The sequence below is a fragment of the Trachinotus anak genome, unplaced genomic scaffold, assembly GCF_046630095.1.
Source record: "Trachinotus anak isolate AG129_WGS33_773 ecotype Australia unplaced genomic scaffold, CSIRO_AGI_Tana_v1 ptg000008l, whole genome shotgun sequence".
Classification (NCBI taxonomy): domain Eukaryota; kingdom Metazoa; phylum Chordata; class Actinopteri; order Carangiformes; family Carangidae; genus Trachinotus; species Trachinotus anak.
Genome location: NW_027273859.1, coordinates 24,154,231 through 24,175,557, shown reverse-complemented (window position 1 = coordinate 24,175,557; position 21,327 = coordinate 24,154,231). Strand labels below are relative to the sequence as shown.

Here is a 21,327-nt window from a genome sequence, read left to right as displayed (position 1 = left end):
TTTATCAAACATGCATGCATTCATTATACACATGTATGGAGGAAGTAGAACACCATGTCAAAAGACAAGAATCCAAAACAAAGCTGCTTCATCTTCTGTTTCCAATTACCCATCACATGGCCTGTGCATCCATCCTTACATCCATCCTCCCTCTCTGCCCTGTGGCCCTGTCCCGGTTTCATCCCTGTTCTCCTCGCCAGAAGAGGACACATATGCAGCGCGTGATTAACTCCTTAACACAGAGTTTCCAATGTTTTTCCCCTATGAAAGGAGCTCTTGTCCCCCCCCCCCATCCTGAAGGAGCCAAATCAACAGTCCCCTGGTTCCCTCAGGCTCTTTGAAGAGGCGCTGTGACTGAACCACTCTGTCGGACTCCCAGTAGCCCAGAGTCACAGGAAAGGGTCAGATATCAATCAAAATTTGAATGAATCTCTTTAGAGAATACAACAGGAGATTTATGTGGTGTATTAATCAATATATCTCCTTTCACCTCATTGTTGTTCTAGTTGATGGCACACTGGAATAAGACCCAGGAAGAAGAAGCCAACAAGAGGTTATGACCCCATAAGAACGAATGGGGTCTTAGTGAATCAGTATATGATTGCTGTCACTGTAAATCCATTAAATGAGGACTGATTTTTCAGTTATGGTTCGACTAGAGCTACATATATTGCTTTTTTTTATTCCAAAGAAGTAAATGAGGAAACACCAATTTAATGACCATACACAAATGGAAATCAAAAGTTGCTAAAAACAAACCACAAAAGACAAGATACACCTAAGGCCTACAGTTGGTAACGTTTTTGCAACTTTTCAGGCCCATTTTTACAAAAATGCACTGTAAGCCTGTAAAAACAGGCATGGGCCAGTCAGGTTAAAAATTGCCACTTCATAATTACACAATGCTATGGTTTTAAGTATATGCAATTGTTTCAACAGTGGTATCATAGTAGTATTGTACAATCCTTTCTGTATGAGTAATTTTTTTTTTTTTAACGAGAGGCAACGATAACAACTCGGGGGAACAAGAAAAGAAGATTACAGATTTCCTGTGCAGCTATTAATGCCATATAATTACACTCTGCGTCATGCAGTTAAGTGTTACACAAACAATAACATCAACAGAGAACAATTACAAAGCCAATGTAAACTTTACAGGAGGAGAGTACTCATACTGTTGGTTTGCTTCAGAGCCCAAAATAAGCGACATATGAAAAAAAAAAAAAAAAGCAGATAAAACATGAAAGCCAGTTCACTGACACCAAGGAAAACAGAACTAAAAGGTCATATAAGCACAGCTTACAAAGATAATAAAAAGTACACAATGTATACAAGTAGAAAATGTTGAAAAAAATAGCCAAAGAAATGTGTTGTACCTTGATAAAAACACATAAAACCAAGACAAGTTTTCAAATTAGCTGTTCAGCCCAAAGCTTACCAATGAACATTAACCTGCTGCATACTTGAACCTATCATCCATTGTTCATAGCTCATGCTTTAAGTGCTACTTTCAAAATAGCTATCTCTCTAAAAAAAACAAGCTTTGTCGTCTTGAGAAACTGAATTCGTCCAGTTTCAGTCTCCCACCCCACCACCGTTTGGTTGACTTATTTTAGGGATGAACACTTGAAATAAAAGTTGGCAGCAACATTTAGGCGAACGTAGCTCCTTTTGCTTAAACTGATCCACAGTTGAGGCACATTGTAACACTTGAGGCACGGTACCATTTAGTCCTATGACCAGCAATGAAATGAAAGCACCTTGTTCAGCATTGATCTACTAGCTTAAGATAATATGATCCTTAGGGGACAACACGTCTTTCACAAGATTTTTTTTCATACAATACCCCGATGGCATAAACAAATTCTTGTGAAATGATACTGACCTAGTTTCTCAGCCAAACTGAAAGAGCAAATAAAGATGCATGGAAGTGTGTCCTGTAATCTGATCTGCGGAGAAATCTACTAACTTTAACGAGACTATCTATTGCATCTGATTTACAGGATGATGTTGTCCTGCTGAAGGCTTTCTTGAATGCAGCATAGGGAAACTGCAGATGTTGCTGTAATGCAGAGGAACTAAGTGAGTTTAAAGTGATTTATAAGCATGACATAAAGTGAGGACATAGGATAGCTCGGGGTTTCATTTTTGGTTTAGTGGTTTAGCTGACTGAATAAAATGTACAGTAAGAGCACATTCTGGTGATTTGGTGTTAGCAGAGGTATGAGAGAGGTTTTAAATAGCCCTTTTTTGCTGTAAAATCAAATAGCTTGTTTGGGCTTCAACAAACCATGTCTGACAGAGTTGAACAACTGAAATTGAGTTGAAATCCAAAAAAAGCTATATCTTTGTATGGAAGAGCCTTAAAGCTCAGAAATTAAAGGTCCCATATTGTACTGCATAAAGTGAGATTTCCATGTCTTTTTTGATTATGAAGCAGGTTTAATTGCTATAATTATACTGTGAAAATATCAAAGCGGTAAGTCCACAGAGAAATGCACACTGCCTGTATTCAGAAACGGAGCCTTAAAACGAGCCGTTAGGACTTCCATAACTTTGTGATGTCACAACAAAGCAGTCACTGCCCTCAGCCATGCCCCCCAGCATGGCCCACCTGGACCCACCATCCAACCTTGAAGGATTTGGGATTTGTTTACCTGAAATTTTTATTTAATCACTCAGAAAACAGTCAGTCAATCAGAGGTGAGGCTCAGAGCCTCTCTTCTGATTGGCTAACCCACTTTTGTTCCTTGAGTTCCAGATAGAAGCCTGAAAGAGGAGATGTAAAAATACATTGATATGGCTTTTGGTACCTAAAACCACAAAAATATCTTTTTATGGATATCAACACTTCAAATAAAAGTGTAAAATATGGGACCTTTAAAGGAGACTCACAAGTAGGGAGAACATTTAAGTCCTGGCATTAGAGTGTAGCATTACATGTGTACTCTGGGGCGTACAAAACATTTCCAATAACACAGGGTCGCAACCTGAAATCTGCTGTAGTAGCAACAAGTGGACCCTCATCTACAAAGACTAGCCTTTACATTAAAATGAGACTTATATCTAACTGTATTTGTGCAAGTTGGTCCACTGAAATGTGAAAACAAACAAACAAAAACAAATAGCTTGCAATCCTCAGAGGATCCAATTTTTCTTGTTATTTTTAGTACCTTTAGTACCTGTGGAGAGCGTACATAAAAACAGCTATTTTTTTCCTGACACCTGCATAGCAAACTACAGTTATGTAACCTCAAAAGCAACCCATATATAAATATAGTGGTGGACATACTGCAGAGGAATAGAGATGAATAAACTATGGATTATGTCTGAGCGCCACTGTTCTCACAGTTGTGTCCGGCATAGCCACAGGTTGTGGTGTGAGATTGATACATAGTTGTTACACAAAAAAAAAAGGATTCTTGAAATGTAATACACTGGTGTATAGAGGTCATTATAATACAACTCACCAATATGCCCTCGATTTAAAAGCATTTCTCAGTCTTGGCTGGTCCTGAAGTCACAGCACACTCACACAGGAAAATGTTTAAATTCCTTGATTGAAAAACTATGTGGTTCACCAACAAATCCATTTTAGTCTTTTTGAAATCCATTACAACGTTCGTCATTTGAAACCATTTATTTCACTACCTGCGGGGGCATGATGGCAGTCTTTTGCTGGGGCATTTTACTTTCGGGAGTATCCAAAGTACCCTCCTTGCCTTTCTTCCTGGGTGGCTTTTTTATTGGAGTCTTCTTTGGCATAGGATCCAGCGTTGGGTCCCCTGACCTTGAGCCGTTCAAGTCCTGCTTCTCCGGGCTCTTGGCTTCATGGGTCCCGAGGTCGGTAGTAATGGGTTCCACCATCTTCTGGAGGCTGCTCGAGGTGGGCAGCAGGGGCTTGGTGGAGCCCTGCTGGCTCATTCCACTGGAGGGGGTCCTCTTGGCTTTCTGTGGAGGTGTGGGCTTCTCCCTGGGGTTGCCTTTGGGTGTGGAGAGGCCGTTGGTCTTCGTCAGGCCTGTCCCCTCGTTCCTGTTGATGCTTTGGGTTTTCTCCTTCAGCTGAGCAGCCAGCAGTGTGGCAGCCTCAGAGTTCATATGAGGATGGATGACCTTAGGGCTCTTGGGTGGCTCCTTGGGAGTCTCCTTTGGACTGTCAGCACTCTTCTTCTCAGATGAGGAGCTGTGAAAGCTACTAATCTTCTTCAGGGCATTCTGAACAACACCATTAATGTGCTCCATGTGACTGGGACTGCTGTGCTCATCCCCAGACTTCTTACCTCGTAGAGGTTTGTGTTTACTGGGGGAGCCATTGGCATCTGCCTCCTTTCCCTCCTGCTTCTTCTGCTGCTCACGGTTCCTCTCCTTCATTTTCTGCCGCTCCTCACTTTTGGCTGAGCCATCACTTGAGCTCCTCTTTTTCTCCTTTGGCACTGCCAGCCCCTTCATTCCCCCATGCCCCTGCTGCTCGGGCTGTGGAGACCCTGTGGTATTTCCATGTATCCATGATATCTTGGGTTTAGTGGATGGGTCTGGTGGGCGTGGTTTGGGCTTGCCAGGTGAAGGTGGTGGTTTTCCATTGCGTTTGGCCTCTGGTGTAGGAGTGCCATCCCCGTCCTTGCCGCTACTATCATCCTCCTTGGACTGCTTAGAGAGGCGGGCAATACGGGCGTAGAGAGCCGCAGTGGTGGACTCAGAACCACTTGTGGAGCCTTCACTGTCAGAGGACTTGAGCAGGGGCTGCTCACTGCCTTCCTGCTTTGTAACACTGGTGTCTTTCAGGGAGGTGTACTCCCCTGCATCCTCCTCATTAAGGACGGCTTCAGGCTTCTCTGCTGCTGGGCTGGGGCTGCGCTTCTCTTTGCTTTCATTCACAGATTCTGTGGATCATTGGCAGATCAACAGGTATTAGTCAAGGATTATCTATCTAGTGGTCAGAGTTTTAAACATATAAAATGAATGTATCAAACTTTTCAGATAATACAAATAACCATACACATTATCAATGAAATTACCGGTATGTAAAATGATGTACTTTATGACAGAAGTACTGCATTTTTCCCCGTACAAATGTGAGGTTCAATTCATAAGCAATGAAACATATTCTGTCTTAAATCAATAGTTTGTGGTTTAGTTTAGTAAAGGTGCTGGCCTCAGGCCAATGTTATTTTTATTAGATGGTGGACCAGACCATAATCAAAGGCTAAAAAGACCCTAAACTTTCTCACTGCTTTTATTTGTAGGCAAGAGTGATTCTATGGGAAACTGTTGTTGCCATGACGAAGATCTATTTTAGAAGTAGACACTAAGATCACAGCCTGATCCTTGACTGTTTGTGTCTATTGTTCACTCCAAACATAAAAGTTAAATAGGCATTCTTCTTCTCTATTCAGAAAAAAAAAAGAAAAGTCAGATTTAAAATAACCCGGCAGCTTTGGCTTGCGGTCAACCAGTTGCCAACCACTGGTCTAGTGTGACCACTGGCTTATGGTAGCTAATGTTTGCTAACTAATGTTGTTAACTAATGCCAACTTTCAAAACAGTAGACAGTGCTTATGTTGCAGATGTTACTGAGTAAGTTAATAGCTTGATGATACTCCTCTTGTGCTACTATTACACTATATTTCAGCGTTTACCAGACTGCTGTATATCCATAAAAAAGTTTTTCTTTATTTTGTTATGTTTGTTTTTCAAGGATAGAGGGTATTGTATGCTACAAAGATTGTAAAACACATTGTGGCAAGTTTGTTATTTGTGATTTTGAACTATATAAATAAAATTGACTGATTACAGCGCAAGACAATTATATCGACAATACTATTGTAGAAAACAGACTACATCGCATTCAGATCTGGGCCTTCTAACAAATGTGTAACATCTGTGACCTTCGCAAATAGCAGCATTCATTGTTTTCTCTGCAAGGACACATTATTTTCTTCCCACCATAAAAAGCACTCACACACATTATTGAAAGAGTTATATCTGTACCACTTCATTAGTTAGTTTCTATACACATACTTGAGAATTGGAGCGGGTCCACTGCAAATTATCCTATCTGTGCAACTCTTATTCAAAACCCTTTCATAATGTTTACCATAATCATTTTTTGCCTGAAGCTTTTTTACTCAGAATCAATTGTTTCAAAGCCCTTGAATCCTTTATGGAGAGAATGAGAACAAAACCAAACTAAGAGAGCACTAAAAATACAACAGTCAGACACACATAAAAAAAAAAATCCCCACAAAAAAAACTTGACTTGCACTGTCAGACCTCCAGAATAGAAACTGATGGAATGGGTGTTTTCCACCAAACTTCAAGGACCTAGTCACTGTTTGGATTTGTGCCATATGCTGACTTGACTATTCCATTTCCTGTTTATACTCCCCTTGTTCTTGAAGCAAAACCTGGACCTAGATGGCATAGGATAAAGGGCCAACTATCTCCATAATGAGATTTACAGAAACGGGCGAGTCATTGCTTGGCACAGAGGGGATCTTGACTTCTTCAGAAACATGTCCATAAGTGTGTGTGTGCACGCATGTGTGTGTGTGGACCCCTACATGCCAAAGACAAATTATGGATTTATGTGCGTCATTCCAGATAACTAAACTGTTTATTTATCCTAACAATGACTCACCTTCATGGGGGACACAGTAAACTGGCCCCTCGTCTCCGCTCTCAAAGGAAGAGAAAGACTCCTGGGACGACCAGGAGGAGGGGGAGGGCTGCTCGGCCACCGAGGGGGGCTCGATGAAGCTGCAGTTGAAGGTGTTCTCTGGGTCGTGGTGGGCTACTGAGAACAGAAAACAAACGCAGAAGCCAAAAGGTCAGTCAGAGGGTATTGTACTGTGTTACAAGAACAACAGTCTGTTCTCACTCACTCTCACAACTGCAGCAGAGTTGCAGAGAGTGTTGGTTTAAATGAGTCTGCAGAAAAATTGGGGTTTTATTTGTTTTTCATGTGAGGTAGACACTCCAATGTTATGGGGTTACGAAAGCAGTATTTTCAGTTTCATCAGTATTTTCATATGTTGATGCCAAAAGCTAAAGCGATTCAGGATTTATCTTAGTAGATTATAAGACAGACAGGAAACAGCATTCTGACCATAATATTACACTGAAAGCCTCAATTAAACCAAGACTAACATCTTTGTTCATTGTGGGTCAACAGCTCCATGTGATCCAAACTCCCAGGAAACCCAAGAGATACTTTGAAATATTACCACAGATGCTAGCAAGGTTTAGATAATAATTTACTAATCATTCATCATTCATGAATGGCTAAATAAATTATTGGGTATGTGAGCTATGATTAGTTGTTCTATCAACAAGATTCTAAAGTATACATTTCATTTCAATGAAATGACATGAAAGTGAAAATTAAGCGCTTAAAGGTCCCATATTGTATAAAGTATGATTTCTGTCTTTTTTGATGATAAAGCAAGTCTAGGTTCTATATTATTACTATGATAGTATCAAAACACTCAGTCCACAGAGAATTGCACACAGCCCAGAAACTGTGCCTGAAAACGAGTTCCGCGTTGTTTGTGGTGTCACAACTACAGTCACCACTCTCTGCCATGCCCCAAGCCCAGCCCACCCAGACCCACCACCCAACCTTGCAGGATTTGGTTTCTCTGAGTATTTACTTGAAATCTCCTATATTTTTATCTGATCACTCAGAAAACAGTCAGCCAATCAGAAGAGGGGCGAAGAGCTCTTCTGATTGGCTCACTGACCTGTTGTCACTCGAGCTCCAGAGAGAGAGAGGCTGAGAGAGGTAAAACTACATTGAGGTGGTTTTTGATACTTACAACCACAAATATGTCTTCTTACGGATATTTAAACTTCAAGTAAAACAGCAGAAAAGTGTAACATAGGGGACCTTTAAAAAATGTACATTTTCCTTAAAGTGATGGTTCAGTGTTTTGGGAAAAACAATATGTATCTCCTTCTGAGAGTGAGATGAGAAGACTGATACCAATCTAATCACTGAGCAATAATTATGAAGCTAATAAGGTTAACCTAGTTAGCATAAAGACTAGTACTAGCCTGTACACAATCAGTTAATGTCACGTCATGTCTTATTGTGCTCTTCTCAAGTATTGAGACGCTGAGCAAAATAAGTCCCAACTGGATTCTTTCATCATCTTCCTCAGAATCCTCTCCCCCAATGATATGTAGGTCAAGTCATGTTTCTCTCTCCCTGTCTCCCTCTTGCTCTTTCCATCCTCCTCCCTGCCTCCCCTTCAGACACTGCAGCTTTCTGCTGACCCTTCAGTCTCAGGACAGCTGTGGTTTCTGACGGATACTTGCGGCTGATCTTCCCATCTGGCATGAACGGTTTTGGCATAAACTGAACTGGGCGTTAACTCGACATGACCGACCACATCAGATGCAGATGTTTACATGCCCGATGACACATGGGTCCATCCGTTTGTTTAGACCTGAGACAAACCCTGCATGCAAGGAATCCCCTGGACTGTGCCCTGGCTAGGAACAAATCCTGGCTCCTTAGCTGTTGTTGTCTGACTGTAACTAAAAAGACGAGCTACTTCAAGAGCTCTTCAGCAGGGCTTTTGCAGACTTGGTCATGTCTAGAACCACTGTGTGATCAACAATTTTATTTACTTTGAATTCCATCTGTCATATCAGTATATGAGTCACTCAGATTTCACGCAGCTTTGTTTGCATCTCCCCTTGTTAGTGTTCAATATTCATGCACTTTTAAAATGCTACAAAACAAGAAAATCTTGACCTTAACCTTGTTTAGAGGTTCCTCTCACCATAAAGTGTAAACTGAACATATCTGATTTATTTTTCATCCTCAAACCGGCCTGATGTTTATTCTCTTGCTTCCTGTGCCCATCCTTTTGCGTCACACCATGTGACTCTCTGTTGGGCAGATTTAGTCACGGTCAAATCAGAAGTGGGTTAGAGAAGCTGCGTGTCTATATGCTACATGTTTGTACAAAGAATGAATGAATGTGTTTTTTTCCTCGATGCTGCTGAGTTTTATTTAGTTTTCCAGATCACAGATTTTAGCTGCAGGTTACTTTCTCAGATTGAAGGTCTGGTTCAAAGTCTTGCTGACACGCTGAGAAATAATTATTAGGTTAATTAGGTTAATCTTTATTGCTACACTGATCTAAAACCATTGTTTCTTAAAAAGGATTTTCTTACCTTTATCCCCAGTAACTAATGTAAACCTCTGACCTACATGTGTGAGTTGGAGGTCTAATGACTTTGTGTTACTTGAGGGGTGCATAATGTCAACACAGGTGCAACATGTCTAAAATACGCAAGTGCATGTGTGTAAAAAGGACACAAAGTGTGTTGGACATTTATGTAGAGGGTATTTTCCATCCAAGGCCACCCGTCCATGTGATTATTTAAAGATATCTTGTATCCATACAAATGCCAGCCTGCTCTCTATACATTTGTAGTTAATGTTGTACTGCGGTGATTACACAAATGACTACACAAAATGTAATATGGCACTACTATTCTCATCGGATTCAAATCAGCTTTGTGTGGATGCAGTAGATTAATAACAATATACATAATAACAATATAAAGTATAACACAGAGGGTAGTAAAATATTTATCCAGAGATGTGCATGACCCAAAAATGTTTGTGAGAGGAATAAATAAATGAACAAGACAGAGTATGTGCTCTATCTTCTGCCCTTGCAGGGTCATTACTGTGCAGCAGCAGGCAGATAGGCAGTGACTGAGGAATGTGGAGCAGCTAACCTATGCAGAGACGTCAGTTAAGTTAGTCAACAACACATGGCCATTTTCCAACATTAGTTGTATGCAGTTCCAAACAACTGCTGCCCTTGAAAGCTGCTCCCTCCAGACTCTGGGTCAAGCGGGGCATACTGCTCTGCAGACTGGATGCCACCGTGATCCCTCCCTACATGGAGGCCAACCATGCACAACAGGGCATTATTGACACGTCCCAGCTGCAGAGCTCCACCGCCACAGTTGCTCAGTGGTGGGGGTCGTGTGTACAGACCTAGGGAAGAGGCTAGAGAGCTGGGCTAGAATAAGAAGTCTGCTAGTTCAAATGTCTGGCCCAGCTGTGGAAATCTGGGTACAGAATGGGAATATTATTTGCCAATAACAATAAGAATCAATATGTTTCAGCCTGAAATAGCCCACGTCAGGGTCACTGGATTGCATGTCTAAACAAGTCTAAACAGTTGAGACAAATACATTACACATCCAACATAGCCACCTCAGAGCCTGCAGACCAGTCACTGATCATAATTGTTAACAAATACCCTTTGTTTGCCCTTTTTTATGACGCAGCTCACAACTGCATGCAAGTGAAGTTGAGAGTGTTGCTGCAAACACATTTGCAAACCCAGCCAACTTTCTTTTGGATAAATAAAGATGAAAAAAGCAGGTGGTGCTGCTCTCAGCACTCACCCATGGGGAAGCATTTGGACACAGAGGATGCAAGGAATGCTTCACGGACGTGATCTGTAGGGTGTGGAGTAAATATGCTCAGAATGGAATGCCAAACTACAAGCAAACAGTCGTAGTTTTGCCAAAAGGGGAATAGGTGACAGCGTGTTCATGTAGCTATTTCTCTGAAGCTGACTATGCTAACAGAGGAGCAAATGTTGTCTTCCTCCCCTGCTTCCCCCCACGTTCCTTTTTCATTTTGTCTTGCCACATCTGTTGCCACTGACCCTGGTGTGGATAAATCACAGTTCTGACACGAGCTGGGGTAAATTTGACCACTTCCTGTTTCCAGCCCCTTTGGGCCCCCTCTGGAATGTGTGTGTGTGTGTGTGCAGGACTGTGTAGCCCCGGTCAGAGTTAGACTCTTTTAATGTTGGCAGACCATGCTTGTGTGGGCAGCCCAACAGAAAGCAAAATTGCAAAAACCTGGATAGGACAAATCAGGAAGGAGGAGACAGACAATCAGTTCTAATCGATGAATGGGAATTCAGGTCTGTTCTTAAATCTGATTGGTCGATGACCTCTTTGTTCTGTGAAAATGCAGTAATTTTGACAGTAAAGGACTAAAAAATGTAAAAATGTGAAATTGGTTATTTGACACAGATGATGCTTCGCCTCTGGCACATTGCGTCACATGGTGAGGATTTTTACGAGCAAGGATACTGATGTCCCACATTGTCAGGACAAAGGCAACTCTGTCCCAGTGTTGTGTTTTGAACTGAGATATACTGGAGACAGATCCTAGGTTAAATAATCAGCTGGATAACAGAGGAGGCATGTGCTGCTCACACAAAAAAAAGAAACCAGGTCATCATGTTTTAACTCCTCCCACGCCACAGTGACTTCAACAGGCCTCTTCAAATGGCTGTGTTTATAGTGATGCTTGATCTACATCAAAATCAGGATGCTCTGCAACACTGACCAATCAATGTATCATTTAGTCTACAGGATGTCAGAAAACTCACATTACAAATTCTTAAGAGTCCTAGGTTGACATCTTCAAATTGCTTGTTTTTCCAGAATAACAGTCCAAAGATATTCACTTTACAATGATACAAAACAAACGACGCAGCAAACCATCACATTGGAGGTAGGAACCAATTAATATATGTCATTGTTTTCTTGATAAGTGAATTTTAACAATATTTTGTCGATAGAAAATTGTTGTACATTAAAGTTCCCATATTGTGGAATGTGCGATGTCCTGTGTCTTAAAATTATGTCACAACAAAACAGTCACTACCTTCAGCTATGCCCCCAGTGCGGCCAACCTGGACCCAGCGTCTAACCTTAAAGGACTTGATTTCTTCAAGTGTTATTGAACAAGTTTTCAGTAAAATATAGCTGCTGTGGTCTGATTAATCCTGCAGCTGCATGTACTGTCACAACAAAGAATAATGATTGATACGGTATGAAGATGTAAGAGATGTAACATCTAAAGCTAACGGGGTCAAGAGGTCAGTTTTGGTTAAGAATTGCAGATAATTGTGCATTTTTAAAACAACCTGTGAACCCTGAACAAAAACAGCCATGTGTGATGAGCTTTCAAAGATCAGCATATCTCCTCTGTCGGCTATAAAAAAAAAAAAATGGGGTCACAGTCAGATCTGTCACACACCACGAGACCTCCACATGGAGAGCAGCAGTGTCCACCCAAACAGTGCGGCCTTTGATAGCGCGTCACTCACCACCACCTGGGGCCCCCCGACAACCACTAGCCGTCTTTTAATAACACAGCCTCCTCGTCAGGCCGAGAAAAGACGATGGAAACGAGCAAAGAAAATGGGAAGAAAAAAGCCCCAGTTTAGGGTTGTAATAATATGAACACATGGCATTTGAGGGTGCCAAGAATAATAAGGGGCTCTAAAACCAGTGCATTCCTTTCAAATGAAACCCCATACTCGCCTGGCAGCCACCATACACTTTTCAACCCTATTCATCATCTAAGAGGCAGACTAAGGTAGCACTGAAGTAAAATGCTCCCTTTGACTGCCATTCATCGCTGTCACTGTCTCTACTGTGTCCAACTGAAGACATTTAAAAGCACTAATAACCACTGAGGTCACAGTTTTTACATAATCTGACATCTCCACTCTTAATTCAAAATCTGATTCTGAAGTTAATCAAGCACTGACTATTAACAAAGCTAAGAATGAGGTGACTTTCTTTATGTAACGCAGTCACTTCAGCAGACTGCTGTTGTACAAGCACCAGAAAGAAAGATTACATAAACTCCAGCAGCTTCCGGCAGCACTGCAGCGGGATATGAGAGAGAGAATTCTGGAGCTTACCGACTACTTTGGGCAGTTTCTGTCGCCTCAGTGGAATACGGGGAAGTTTAGTGCTGATTCGGCTGAATCGTCCACACAGGATCCGCTTGGCTTTTTTGCTGTTGGTAGAGTTGTCTTGGTTAGGATTGAAAAGGGATGATGCCATGGAAATCCAAATGAATCATTCAAAAGAGGCATATTAAACCTGGCCCTGTGCCTCTTTTGAGGGCTCTCTGGCTGCTCACATTGCTACTCACACTACAATGTCAATATATAAAGGTACTTAAAATACATTTACTCATTTAACAACCTAGTACCTATGAGAAAAACCTGAGAGAAAAATATTTTTCTCTTTTTTTCATAACCTATTCAAACCTCCCACTGAGTAGTCGGGCCCCTGTCATGCTCTATTGAGATGAAGAAACCTGTCACTCACTTGTGGTCGTCTTTGTGTCGACACAGGCAGCAGCAACACAGCAGCGAGAGGAGGACAATCAGTAAAAAGGCGACCAGGGTTCCAGCCGCAATCACACCCATCCGCTGGTTGGGCTCTGAAAGACGAGACACAGAGGATTCTGGGTGTGCCACACTGGCGCAGGGAAGCTCTGGATGCCAGTTTCAACAAATCTCCCTCTCTGTCATCACAAGCACTAAAAAACCTCGGCATGTAGGAAATCGTTATGATTTACTATAAAACTACATTCAAATGACCCAAGCATGGGGTTAAACTCACTAGGCATAATTTTTATTCATGTGATAGTTTCAGTAATAAAGATGGAGCACGGCGCTGCGTTAATAATTGATTTTCAGTAGCTGATCTGACATGAAGCATCTCGGAGGAAATGAGATTGCAACGGGCTGAAATTAGCCACAAATAATTCACTATTAATCTTATCTCCCTCAAGGCACGGGACCACTTACCCTTTCATTGCTGATTTCCTGCAAGCAACTTCTTCCCTTCACCCCCTCTTTACTACACAACCCCTCACCGTAACTCGATGATATATTAGCTGCCCTCCCCGCTCAAGTGGGATACACCCCAAAGATGATAAGTGCTGTATTGCATAAGTATGACACCGGAGGAGAGGCGAAGCATCAGTTAAGGGGTACGTAGTGGTGGCCCCCGGGTCTTTACGCTGTCACATGAGGCTGAGATGGATTGTTGGGCAGACTGGGCGTGGCATGTTGTTATTGCTGGTTTGTGAGGGAAAGGGGGGGCCGGTTAGGTAAAAGTGACAAGATCTTATAATATCACTGACCAACCTGCCGCTGCCCATCCTGGTCATGGGCCAGAATCCTTGCTACCTTGATATTCTCTCCTGTCTGCTTCCTATCATCACTTTTTCCTCTACTCTCTGTCTCCCTTCCAACTTCTCCTTTTCTCTTCCCATTTCTCCATCCCCCCGTGCTCTTTTTTCTTCTTCCTTCCTCTCCCTCTCTCTCTCTTCCTCTCTCTCTCTCTCTCTCTCTCAGGAACCAAGCCAACAAACACAGCCGTAAAAAGGACACCGGTCTGGGTCTGGAAACGCTATCAAGGGCCCGCAACCTTAACTCTCCTACTACACACACTGACCTGAATAGATGTGCTTGTTGGTACGAAGTGTATACAGCCAACTATTAGACATTTAATGCAGCAGTGGCATCTGGCTTTTAGGACAAACACTTTTAGACACTGAGAACTGATTCTGTATGTGCAGCATGGGTCTTTGGAAAAGGTACATTACTAAGAAAAACACTAGTTTCTGACTACTGGTGTTCACAGAAACCCCTTAAAAACATCATAACCATAAAGCATGTGGTTACTCTTGACAAAGAAACTAAGGTTTTCTTACGGAGATAGCAGGCACCAGACACAGGATCACAGTTCTTGTCATGGCAAGAGCAGGTTTGGTTGCAGTTCACTCCATACTGGCCAGGTTGACAGGTCATATTGCAGCTTGAGTACAGAGAGGAGACAAAAACAACATCTGTTTAATGTCCTTTCCAAGTGACAGATGTGCAAAATAGGACGCAGGAAGAGGGGGGAAAAAAAACAAGCATTTTTTATTATGAGATGAAGTTTATAGGAATTTCACTTTTCTACTCCCAGACTGTGCTTTATCAGTATCTGTAAAAACATGCCTCAACAAACACAGGCTCACTCCTTCAAATCCCAAGATATATATGTGTGTGACAACCGCAATATGAAAAGCATCAATCCTTTCCACTATGTACTGTATGCTGCCAAGGGCCTAAGTTTTCTTTTTTTTTTGAGTGTGAGTTGTCTTATGACTTACTAGGTGCCATAAAAGCCTGGGTCACACAGGCACTCTCCGGTGACGAAGTGACAGATGCCGTTAAAACAGTGGCTGCAGTTGTTCTCACAGTTCTCGCCGTACGTGCCGTTGGGGCAGCGCACCTCGCACCTATGGCACACACAAGGAATGCAGTGATTACAGTCATTTTCAGAACTACAAGAATGAGTCATGGGCAGTGTGGTAAATTGTATTATAGCAGCTACTAGTTAAAGGCACTGGCCCTATGTTTTTGAAATGATAAAGCTCTACGGGAAAAAAACAAAACAAAACAGGCATGTTGTTGTTTGTGCATGTTTCTTCTACAGTCTTGCTGTGGGTGTTTTCCTACCTGTCCCCAATCCAGCCGGGGTTGCAGTGAGAGCACTTGCCATGAATGGGGTCGCAGTGGTGACCGTCTTTACAGGTGGGACACACTTCCTGGCAGTTTTCGCCAAAGAAGCCCTTGGAGCAGAGCTGATCGCACCGTGTCCCATTCCAGCCTCTGTCGCAGGTGATGCAGCGTCCCTCTGTGATCTTACAGGGCTGCTGGCCCTTGCAGTGCCCACACCTGAGGCCAGCCAAAGAAAACGGAAAAAGAATTCTCATTTGCCTTGTTTACATAAATGTAATGAAGCTGTTATAGGATCTGAAAGCTGATAAAAGCCATCTGTGTTTGCATGTTTTAAATTTCTTCCTCTAATGATCATTTAAAGAGGGAGATAAACAACACTGAACTCTTACTGCGTTCTCTTTGCTTTATAGCAACTGCATCATGTGAGAACGGCCCAGTCCATGGAAGGTAAAGCACTTAGCCTGAATTGCTTTTACATGTTGGCTGATGATTATGGGATAATGTGAATACCAACTCCTAAATCTCACTTTATTATTGCTCCATTAAGCAACATGTTCAAATATTTTAAGGGTTATCAGCTGCAGCATATATCAAATCTTATTTCCTATCAAAACCACAAAACCACACCATAATATGGATCAGACAAGGGGCCTGAACATAAGGCATCTGTAAAACTACATGTTTCCTGTGTTTTTGAAATGGTACATTTGCTCTGCCAAGTTATTTCCTCCCACCTGTTCCTGCAATTTTGACCATAGTATCCAGCAGGACACGTTTCCCTGCAGAATTTCCCACGGTACCCCGGTATGCAGGTACACGAGCCGTCGGCTTGGTTGCATTTGCCGTGGACACACTGGCAGTATCGCTCGCACCGGGGGCCCCACAGCCTCTCTCGGCACTGGCAACGTCCCGTGAACTGGTCACATGGTGAATTGTTACAGTTACACTGTATTGCACAGTTCCGCCCCGTCCAGCCGGGGTTGCACAAACAACGCCCTGTCATGGCATCACAGACAGAGTTGATGCTGCAGTAGCAGTTGTTATTGCACTGGGGACCCCAGACGCCGGGGTGGCACGTGCATTTGCCCGTCTCTTGATCACATTTGCCCTTTTGGCACAAGCATGCATTCTCGCAGTTTGGTCCCCAGCGATTGTGGTTGCAGGTACACTCGCCGGTCAAGTCATCACACTGGCCGTTGGGGTAACAATTACATTTCCCCTTGCAGTCCGGACCCCAGAACTGGGCAGGGCACTCTGTTAGAGGACAGATGTGGTAATCAGGAAACAGGAAACAAAAAGTCTTCTGACTTGTTAAATATCCTTAAACAAGAGTATGAGCCTACAGCTATGCTAGCAGCGGCAATGTCTGAGGCTATAGTTTGACACAGATCCAGTCATACTGATGTTTAGCAGGTATAATGTTTACTGTGGTCACCATCTTAGCTTAGCATGTCAAGCTATTGAATGAAAACTTGACAGGGGATGACCAAAGTTATTTCAATTCATCTTGAGGGGGAACATCAGTGTGTTTACCACATTTAATGGCGTCCACTGAAAAGTGTTTGAGATATTTCTCTCAAATGTCAATGTCAATGTCAATCTGCTGGTAGCGCAAAAGAAAAAGTGACAGGATCCTCAAAGTCATCAGATTCATCCTCTGGGCATCATGAATATTGGTATAAAAAGGTTTTACAGTAATCAACCTAATAGTGCTGGATCAACTGACAGACACACCAACACTGCCATGCTGCTTGCATGATTAAAAAAAAAAAACAGTAAATCCATTTCAGTAGGAGCTAAAAATTTGACCTTTTAACACCATAGTCAAGGGGCCAAAGGCAGAAATGTAAAATGTAAAAATATTCCTTACTCGTGTCACAGCTAGCTCCAAAGTATCCATGACGACAGCGGCATTCATTAGGCCTGACACACACCTCATTTTCCTTGCAGGTGAAGTTGCCTTCACAGAGAGCTTGGGTGAACAAGAAGAGGCCACATTATTCAGCTGGCTTGCACAATGAGCTGTCTGACGTGCACTGATAAATGTTAGCAGAACTCTGTGTGGTACATACGTGTCGGGCATTCATCCCCTAGCTGCCCCCATCCACTGCAGCACACTGATCCCGATGACCTGGAAAAAGACGTTAGGAGAGTCGGAATGAGAGGGGAAAAGACGCAGCACCTCACTGAAACACAGGGAAAACAAACACAACGTCCACGCCCAACTCCTGCCTCTTTGATCTCATATGTGGCTGATGCCGAATTCTGCAAACATATGCTGGGCATTGTACATGACGCATATGCTGAGCACATGGTTGCATAACTTTCTGAATGTGGGTCACTCACATCCAACTGTATGCAGTAGTCAAAAGGCCCTTAACCCCTGAATCTGCAGTTTATTGGATTCTTTGGCTTTCCACAGCCTTCAGGGAACTCTGAAGGAGGAGTATGAATATTCAAGAGAAACATTCTGCAGCCACGTTTTCGGCCTGTCAGGAAAGGACGGATGTGTCTCTTCTTCCTCCCAAGCCCGTGACCTAAATGGGGCCCCTGCAACACGTCAGCTTCCCCTAAAGCGTTTGAAGATGGCAGTTTGCTTTCAGCCAGTGAGCAGGAAGCAATGCTGTGTTTTATCCCAAAATAGGCACGTGGTAGATAACACAGGTCTAACCTCTGTATGCTTTCACTTGTTATGAAGGAATGAATAAGCCTTTTACCACATATAACATGGTGCTGGATTTAACTTTTAGTAGCTGGGCTGCTCCAAATTTTGACAAACTCCAGAGTTGACCCTTGTTGACCTTTAACACAGCCAATTCATCCCAGTACTGGGGGAGAAAGATTACATTCACTGTCTTGTGGCATTAGTGTAATGTTTAGAAGCAAAGCTGCGCTCCTGTTTGCCTTCCATTATTACATAAAGAATGTACCAACTACCTTTGCCAAGGACTTCAATAACTGCTTTCCCTGATTCAAAAACACATTTTTCTACATCAGTACTCAAAACATCACATGGCTGACAGCTTTTTTTTTTTTTTTTGTTCCCAGACCGTTTTTAGGTGCACATGATTCTGGAAAACAATCAGTGTTGAAGGCATCAGCAGTTAGGATGTATTGCTATTCCAGCTACAGCAGCTGATTTTGCAATTCCTAGACACGTACTGGAAAAACTGACTAGTGATGATAAATGCTGAATTACTTCCCTCTATTCATTTGATTCAAGTTAGAAAAAAAAAAAAAGAATAGGCATATTGGGAAAAACAAGTGAGCGGTGAGTGGAGGGTTCAATGTAATGAATGTTGAATACTGGAAGGAGGGCAAAGTGTCAAACTTGTAGAACAGTGGAAGCCAGTACTATATATATATCACACTGAGAGCTTCACAAAGTACAAAAATAGGATTGTTTTTTTTTTTGGGGGGGGGGGGGGGCAATTTGTTGCCCCATGAAGCACAGGAAAATCTATGAGGTGACAGCACAACCTCCAACTTTTGAGGAGCAGCTCCTGATTACTTTGCATTTCATTCTGACTGTAAAAAATACAGTGTGTGGCTTTTCTGATAAGCTATTTTCAGTTTTACTCCAAGAACTTTGCCTGCACAGGAAATATTCTTCATCTTCTTTTTTTTTTTTTTCAACTTTTTTAGTTTGCATGCTCATCTGTCCGAAACTCTGCTCAAGTTATGTTACAGGAAACAAGAGATAGCCTACTTCAACAAACTGTAAGCACATGACTTCTTATCACACATCTGTTTCAGGATATGAGAGGATAAGCTCTAGACTACATTTGCTGCCTCTTGCCTACCACAGTTTCAAGTCATAGACATCTGTCCAACAAGCTTGGATGCTGCAGTCAGCAATTGTGGACTTGGATGTTTTTCTTTTTACGCTGCAGATATCCACAGGCTCAGCTATTTTCCTAGAGGTCATCAAGAAATGCTTAGAAATGCTATGATTACTTTTCAAATGCTTGATTTTTTTAATGCTGAAATATCAACCGAAAAACAAAATATGCTTTCATCACTTTAGAAACTTCTAAACTTTTCAAAACTTTAACCACAGTGTGGTTATCAAACTGTGCCACGAATACTGTGAAGGTCAATAGGAGCGCCCCCTACAGAGCAACAAAACACTCCACTCCATCTGTTCCAGATGTACACATCTGTATAGCTGCTTTCTTCAATGGGCTCCTCCTCCTGCTATACAATGAGCATGTTATATGTGGGAATGAAAAGGGCAAAGTGAAATAATGCATCGACTAAAACTTGGTGATATGTTGAAAGTCTAAAAAAAAAAAAAAAAGGTTGGTTGATTTCACAACAAGTTAACGGTGACTCACTTTAGTGAGAACCGCTCTTCGTGCAGACGGCCAACACTGCAAAAAAAATTTATGAAGTTACTGATGTGTCAAAATGCGTTTTCCTTCAAGCAAATTCAAAAGGAATGAAAAATGAGCTGATGCCGTTTGTTTTCAATGTAATCCCAACTCCGGCTGGACTATTTTAATAGAGAGTGATAAGGCAGAATGAGGCCGAAATGTCACAAGGAAACGAACAAACAAGCTGATTTGCACCTACAACCAGTTCAATACATCCCATATTCCTCTGCAGTGATGCTTACCCGGGGGCTTTGCATACATTCCTGCCTTTAGGGTTGAGTTCTTGGCTGAAAGTGGAGCAAAAGAAGAGACAAACCACCGCAACGACAGCAAAAGAGTTCTTCACTTCCATTGTAAGAGCAGCAGCATCCTTCTAGACGCCGTTTTTACTCCGCATTCCCCTCCTCCAGAACTACTGATGGTGGCTTTTCTACTTTGTTAGACACTCCAAATTTCTTCCGCGCACATAATCCAGATGTATCTTGCGTTAGAAATACGAAATCCTTCAGTATTTAAGGTGTTTATAAAAAAAAAAGAAAGTCCCACCACCACCTACGCCATCGAGAAACTCAAAATGCCCAGCGACAACAATCCCACCATCTGAGGAGTCACAAAACCAGAACTCCACAATCACACTTTGCTTCACCAGCCTTGTTCTCCTGCAGTGCGCCGTTCATTCCATCAAAGTTTCTGGAAGAATCCATCATGCAAAGCTGATGGGTCCAGACTCATAATGACACAGAAATAACTTTTTTTTTTTTTTCTTTTCCTCCCAATCTAATGTCCTCAACGCGTCCGGAAACCTGTGGATTGATGATAATCTTGACAAAAATAAAAGTACAGAGGCGGATTCGCTGCCTTTCGCCTTATCCTCTCTGAGGAGACGCGCTGAATCCGTAACTTCTGTCCTGTCTTGCGCTCTCAGGAGTGGCAGGAGGGAAATTCCTGATTTGTTACTCTATCTTTGGCTTTGTGCGCCATGTGTGCGCCACCAGATTTACATACGCCTGTGTGCAACTGGGTCTGTTTTAGTGGCCTTGGTTAAAAAAAAAATGTCTAATGCCCCCTTTTTCTTTTTTTTTTTTCCATTTTACCAAACAAAAAGTGAATGAAGATGAAGATGAAAAAGCATTGCTCCCATATGAAATGAAAATGATCACTGTTGTCACAATTATCACTGACAGTCAAGTATCTGAGATTCATCTTCCAAAATTTAAGAGGATAGATTTGTAGACAGGCTATGATTTGTAGAATAGTAACTAACTTAAAAAAACAGACAGACATTAATTTAAGGTCATCTTAATTTTAATGGGCGAAGAAAGTCTGGGTGCTTTTGAGTGTGGGGGGTGGAGGGGGCAGGAGTGTAACAACTACATGTGAAACAATGGCTCCCCCATCTGTTAACAGGAACAAAGTGATTCTGGCATATGGCACCTCCTGGAGTAAATCCTGTAAATGCAACTCCAAGGCCTCCTCACCACTGATGTCTGTAGAAAGGAGCCAAGTGAAATATCATGCTTTTCATTGATTATATTAGATTAATAATGACATCCAGTCCAAGACCTTTTTCAGCAAAT

The 21,327-nt window shown here is 42.2% G+C and overlaps 1 protein-coding gene across 2 annotated transcripts; it reads right to left on the bottom strand.

Annotated features, from left to right (window-relative positions):
- Positions 1–662: 662 nt before the first annotated feature.
- On the bottom strand, positions 663–20,736 carry scarf2 (scavenger receptor class F, member 2). Of its 2 annotated transcripts, XM_071483679.1 has the most exons (12): positions 19,993–20,235; positions 19,712–19,747; positions 17,447–17,505; positions 17,245–17,346; positions 16,109–16,628; positions 15,372–15,590; positions 15,023–15,151; positions 14,579–14,682; positions 13,183–13,297; positions 12,768–12,865; positions 6,638–6,793; positions 3,490–4,880 (listed from the first exon to the last, which is right to left on the bottom strand). In XM_071483679.1, the coding sequence occupies exons 1-12, from the start codon at positions 20,100–20,102 to the stop codon at positions 3,640–3,642; spliced, it is 2,889 nt and encodes a 962-aa protein (XP_071339780.1). In that variant the 5' UTR covers positions 20,103–20,235; the 3' UTR covers positions 3,490–3,639. The 2 variants fall into 2 exon arrangements, with proteins under 2 accessions (XP_071339781.1, XP_071339780.1); XM_071483680.1 differs by lacking the exon at positions 19,712–19,747 and having other exon boundaries at positions 663–4,880; positions 19,993–20,736.
- Positions 20,737–21,327: the final 591 nt, after the last annotated feature.